Below are 6,631 nucleotides of genomic sequence, written 5' to 3' on the forward strand. Positions count from 1 at the left end.
TTCAACCAAAACAGCAGACCAAAAAAACCAAGCGACAGAATAAATGTATAAATAAATAAAACAGTAGGCTGCGTCATAGTTGGGACATGTGAGCATATGCATGTGTGTATGTATGTTTGTGCTTGCATGCGTTAACGCTTACTTGCAAGGGAGCTAAGCCCTGGTTTGGTCTTTAAGGGCTATTAAATGTAGTAAAAAAAACTATTTCCCCTTTTCAAATAATACTGTTCTATCCTTTCCAGCAGTGAGATACCCGTTCATACGTTGCCTCTCTAGCAAGAAGATTATTACAGTCCGTGACTGATGCTGCGTGACCCGACATCCACTGTTGAATAAGCAGTCTCCTACTCAGCATGTATAGAGGAAACTGTGTCATTCAGGGTGGACGGATCCTCCAACAGGAACTAACGAATGCAAAAGGGAACTTCCTGAGCAAAAGTCCTGTACCTTGGGGCAGTATAAGACATGAGCAATGTACTGCCGTCAGGGCACTCCAAGCAACTGGAGTCACTTTAAAGCTTAACCCTATACAGTCTAGAGGGCGTCCAATGCATTCTGTTAATAATCTTAAATTGTCTGTAAACTTAGTGGGAACACTATGTGACATGAACTTTATATTGCATAGGATGTTGGCCCATTCTTTTTCTCTAAATATAGTTCCAAAATCTGTTTACCCATACAGTTTTCAAGGAACCATAAGTTGCATATTTCTGCTTTAACAGTAGTAAAGTGATGCTTCATGGCCCCTACCAAAGTTTGAAATCATAAAAGAGGAAGTCACTGTTTGTCCAATTTAAAATCAGCATGTAATTCATTGAAGGATTTGTACTAAAGGTCAGTTCAGGAAGGGGTAGACATTAAGAATGTTTGCAGTCTTCTAGAACCCCTTAAGCACAGGATAAGATGGAGCACTGGGGGGCAAAGGGGACAGGGGAAGAATTTAAAGCAAAGTTTATATACATAAATATATTATATTAATGGCATAGCATTAAAAGTTATGGTTTTCTTCCATATTTAGCCCCTATTATTACCGTCCTTAAAGTTACACTCAAATAAAAAACACCATACAAGTACACACAGAACAGAATAAGCTCATTTAAATATAGACTCGGTTAAACTTATAGACAGGTATGGGGAAATTCTGTCTCCCAGTTATAGGGACATTTTTGTGTGCCTTTTCCAGATATTCCTTGACCCCAGTGCACAATAAGTAAAAGCAGTCTACCTTTTAGTATGCAGGTGAGCCAGAAATTTTTGGACACTGAGCAATGGCGCTCACTAACCTTTCGGCGACCCAATTGGAGCTTCGCTTTGGGACTTTACAAGACGACCATCAGTGTAAGGGCTGCTCTGGGAGGCAAACGAGACCTCTGGGCTGGTCACGTCTCCTTCCCCCACTCTGTCCTCCTCGTCTTCTTCGTCCTCCTCTTCGTCCTCTGCCTCCTCCTCCTCCTGTGTGTCCTCTTCTCTTTGTTCCAGCTCTGTCGTATCATCCTGCCTCTGTCTCTCCTGCTGTTTGCTGTGATTCTCGATGACCTAAAAAACAAGGCGTGTCACTTGTGAGTCTGAGGTTTTGCTGATAACAAACAGAACTTGTTCAACACCTGCCGGGATCCTTCGCTGTGTTTTTTTCAAGTGGACGTATTCCTTCTATGGTCCAACAAATTAGACCAAGTGTGCAATTGTCTGTGATCTGTAAATTAAGCCAGCAACTTCAGATTCAATGTATTTTTTTAATTTCTTAAGACAAAGACAAAATCATTTGTAACGGTAGCAACTGTCTGACTAAACTTTAGGAAAAACATTTTGCAGCATGTTTTACTGACATGATAATCATCAAGATATTAAAATAAATTTTATGCAAAATAGAAAATGTAGTTGAACAGGAAGTTGCTAACATTCATGAAAATGCTGTCTAATGGATTGCCAAGACTTCAAGATGAACTTATTATAGCAGGTCAGACACACGTCCTTCAAAAAAGGCAGAAAATCATGCATCTCGATTTTTATAGCAAAGCACTGTATCTGGTTGTTCACCTTATTGGCTGTCTCCATGACAACCTCAATATTAAGGTTCTGTGCAGCCATGGCCAGCAACTCGTCGTCATCATCCCCAACATCCCAGGCATCACTTGTAATGCTCTCAAACTCCTGGAAGGTGGTAGCTTTCTTGGGCTTGCCTGGTGTGGCCGGAGGAAGCCTGTTGCCTGCTTTAATCAGGCTGAAGGACAAAGACAGGGCCATGAAAACAGAGAAGATAAGGGAACAGGGATAAGATTAAAGAAAGTGAGAGAAAAGGTGAGGGGGAGTCAGGGTGAAGGAAAGACAAAAACAAACAGAATCCGGGAACATGCAGTAAAGAATGGTAAAACACTAGCCCTTTAAAGACAAGAAAGAGCTTAACAAGTTGTAAAATAATTACCAGTAACAACACAGAAGCTTCCCAATGAAGTGAGTCACCACCTCTAAACAGACTCTTAATCTTAAGCAGTTGAATAAAGGCAGGTCTAATAACTAACAAGACTGACTTTGGTCATGTTCAATTAGCCAAGTTTAGTTGCTGTTTTTGTGCTGCAAGGACACCGTTTCATGTGGCAGGAACAAGAAATGGAAGAAAAAAAGAGATTCAAATTAAAAACCTTTCCTTATCATGCAATGCGGAAAAAGCAAGTGAGACGAGAAAAAGGGGTTGGGGGTCTGATTTCTAACAAAGACAAGCATTACCATAATAAAGAGAGAGACTTGTCCATATTAGCTTACTTCAATCATAACTTAGAAGAAAGGAGAGAGTCTGAACATATTCCCCAACAAAAACACAAGCAAATTGAATTCAACCCTCTGTGGAAATCTACATGATTAACGTCAGTGACAAGAAATAAAGGGATTCCTACAGAATAATAGACTCTGTGTGTGTGTGTGTGTGTGTGTGTGTGTGTGTGTGTGTGTGTGTGTGTGTGTGTGTGTGTGTGTGTGTGTGTGTGTGTGTGTGTGTGTGTGTGTGTGTCTAAAATGAGATAGGTTAAAAAAGTCAAAAATATTACCTATGCAGAAGTAAAGGATGATGCTTGATTAAAAATGTTTTCTACACTCTTTACATATCAAGATTTTACAGTTTTTCCTCGTTATTTTTAAGCTGTAGTATATTAAACATTTACTGTAAAGTCTAGTCTTGTTCTTTTTAATTAATTTATTCTATCAAGCATCCATTCCTTTCAAATATTTTCCCACATCCCAGACCTGAAATACTTCAAACTTCCACTTGAATTGTTTGATCTCCAAATCATGTAATATAATCTGTTTGTCGTGGACATTATCATATGCTTTTCGAATTAGTTAAAAATAGAACTAAGTGAAACCATGGCTCATGTCCTTTAAGCTGTCAATCCATCCATCTAACAACTAGGTTGTCTGGTAAGTGAACTTTGACAGACCCCGCAGAACAGGACAGGTCAAACAAATGTTACCAGAGTAATACTGCAAGACCTAATTTATGCCATTTCACACATATGGCCATGCCCCATCCATGATGTCACAGCTGGGCCTTTGTCAGCTGTCGAATGGAAAACAAACACTTTCACATTCCTGTGGCTAGAAGTAATAACATGCTTCTCAGCGTCAATCCATGACACAGCAGTTCTCTGTTGTCTGTGTAAGTGGCTCCGTAACTACCTTTGAAGATCTTTGTGTTGTTTTGTCGTTTAAACGCCTTCTGCCAGATACTCTCTTACTGGTAAGGGTGAGTTGAATTGGAAAAACTATAACGACTCCAAACCAGTGAATTAAATCCTGGATGATGGCTATGCATTCAGATTTTTACAGGTTCAATAAAGTTCTTGCGTATATCATCTATCAAGGTCTGAACAATATTATACTACTAAAAAAACAAACGTTCACCTCCCATTCAAAGAGGAAGAGAAAAAGAAACCTACCTCATACACACTCAATATAAACTGGAGTGTCTGTCGAGACATCACATGATGAATGAAAAATGATCTTCCATGATTGGGGCTGATATTCTCAACCATTTGTTTCAAGCTGAATAGATACGTCATATCAGCCTTTAAAGGCTGTCTGTCTCTCTTTTTATCTCTCTTTGCATCTGTCTTCCTGTCTGTCTGTACGTCTTTAAATCATAAATAAGTCATAGAGTGTGATCTAGACCTAATCTACGTATATCGACAGTGCCTTGAAATACCCTGTGTTATGATTTCGCACTATAAATACAATTTAATTGAAAATTAAAGTGTTTTGGGGAACAAACATAAAGGAGAGCCAAGAATGTCAACTTCAGTTAGGGTATCATGTAGTTTAGAAACCGAGACAAACGGTTAGCATCAGCACAGAAACTTTATACCAGTAAGTGTAACATCTGTCCAAACTACTACAGTTACATCATAGGGCATTTAACCGACAACGAGGAAGTACATTTAGCTTACTTAGCATGGAGGAGCGGGTCGAAAGGCGGATGTTGTGCGCCATACACATGCTGAATGCTGAGGAAGTGAAGAAGAAGAGAGAAGTAAATGAATGAGCTCATCCAGAACTGATTGTTAGACATGTTAGCTTCTTATTAACCCAAAACAATGGCAGTTAATACCATAATACTGCACTTAGTGTGATGACTTACTTTGCTGTAAGACCACAGCTATTCCGTTGTATAATATTGTTACTGGATCATTAGTTACAACTCTTGACTGCGGTGTTGTGGGTAAATTGCTCAACTGTTAGCCGCTGTTAGCAACGTAGCTCTTAGCCAGTTAAAAGCAGAAAGGCGTCAACCCCGCCTAAGAGACTAATTTACCACATTTGCACGTTTCAAAGGGTAAATCTCGCAAACTTTGTGCAACACCACAGGGCCGTCAGTGAAAGCCAAAGTTGCGTTTGAAGCTGTGTGCAGCGTCAGTTGAGTCAAACTAGCTATGCTAAGCTAGCCTACAGGAGGGAACACGTCACTCACCTGCCGGGAACCTTCGCTGCGTTTCTTTTCCAGAACTGTTTTTTATTCCCGTCAGTCGACATTTTCCCTATATGGTCCAGCCAGGCCTCGACAAAAAAACACGCGAACGCTGTCGTTATCTGTAAAACGTGAATTTGTGTTTATTTACACCAGGTACCCTCCTCCAAAACTCAGAAAGCTGCCATGTTGATACTGCCTGATCGGCAAGCAAACGCTGCCGTGATTGGCGGAACCCACACTTCCTTGTTGTGAGCCAATCACAAGTGAGAGCTGCTGTGAGGTGGCATGGGAAGCTGTTGACGTCATGGCCCACTGTCTTTGCTTTGTTGACAGAAACTACAAGGTCTCTGTGTCAATCATAAGAGAGCCCCTCAGCATCAGGACCAGAAGCTCACCATTTAACATTACCATCTCTATAGCTGTGTTTAAAGTTTAGCAAGGCTGATTATTGTTTATAATTGTCCATATAGACCTATTAATATTCATGTATTAGCTGTCAAAATAACAATCCCTCTCATCCACTCAATAGGGATTTGAACTTCTTCCCTCTGGTAGACGATATAAAGTACCAAGGGCATATCGTAATATTTTTTTAAATTCCTTCATCCCTAATCCATTCGAGCACTGAACACCATGTCCCGTGGATGCGTTTTTAATGTAACTGCCACTGCTGTCCTGCTTTTTTCCCTGAAGATGTTTGTGTGTAAGTTGTAAGTGTTATTGTCGTTGCCATCCTGCTTGTTGTTTTTTTATGGGACCAAAGACAAATTTCCACATTGTGGACAATAAATTAAACTAACTTATTATAGACGGATAAATAGATATATCGTTGTTGTCATTACGTAGGACAATGACACACCGTTTAACAGCTAACAAGGATTGGCAATAGATATATAAAATAGCAAAATGTAAAATTGTAAAATATAATTTATAAACGATAGATATATACACACAGTAAAGGAGACTATAAAAAAGTGCAGGGTGAGGGGAGAAGATTTATTCAGACACAAGTTTACAAATATGAAGTATTTATAGATTTTTTTTCTGGAAATCTATTGTTTGTATTGATAGATGTAAGGGTTATAACTGATTGCAGTTTGTCAGTGTTATGTCACTGCACAAGCCAAAAAGCACCAGCAAGTCAATTCACACTCCCTGGGAGGACTGCCATCATAATGAGCAATGTTTTTACAGGCGTGGTGGAAACACATTACTTTATTAAGGCGGATTTCATATGTCCTGTTAGTAGATTAGAACAGCAGAGGCAAAGCTGCTCATGTTAATCCTCATTTGGCAAAAAAAACAAAACAATTATCTGTTGTATCTGTTCTAGGCAGTCATGTTATGCTTGACACCTCTGTCATTTATTCCTCAAGTTTATTGGACTTTATTTCACTATCATGCACTGTTCAAATAGCATGCCTTTCATCATGTTGGAGAAATATTAGATGTTACAAGGTTAATGTTTTCTTATTCATTGGGATATATGTAAGCTTTGTATTTATATATGTACAGTAAATTGCAGGGGAAAGCATGTCAAAGTTTTAACTTACACTGGGACTTCAGTTTTCACATGGGGGACTACGTATATTTGTCTGAGGACCAAATTTGGCCTGAAAATGCACAATAAATTCAATATAAGAAGCAAAATACTCACTTCCTCCTATTCTGTCC

At 39.3% G+C, this 6,631-nt stretch overlaps 1 protein-coding gene across 1 annotated transcript in view; it reads right to left on the reverse strand.

Annotated features, from left to right (window-relative positions):
• Positions 1 to 5,104, reverse strand: part of tbc1d22a (TBC1 domain family, member 22a) — a 133,874-nt gene extending 128,770 nt beyond the window's left edge. Inside the window, exons 1-4 of the mRNA XM_083935120.1 lie at positions 4,958 to 5,104; positions 4,437 to 4,493; positions 2,038 to 2,221; positions 1,284 to 1,536 (exon numbers count right to left, since the gene is read on the reverse strand). Coding sequence (XP_083791246.1) covers positions 1,284 to 1,536; positions 2,038 to 2,221; positions 4,437 to 4,493; positions 4,958 to 5,019 — 556 coding nt within the window. The 5' untranslated portion in view covers positions 5,020 to 5,104. The remainder of the gene's footprint in view (positions 1 to 1,283; positions 1,537 to 2,037; positions 2,222 to 4,436; positions 4,494 to 4,957) is intronic.
• Positions 5,105 to 6,631: the final 1,527 nt, after the last annotated feature.

The sequence above is a fragment of the Echiichthys vipera genome (genome assembly GCF_963691815.1).
Source record: "Echiichthys vipera genome assembly, chromosome: 20".
Classification (NCBI taxonomy): domain Eukaryota; kingdom Metazoa; phylum Chordata; class Actinopteri; order Perciformes; family Trachinidae; genus Echiichthys; species Echiichthys vipera.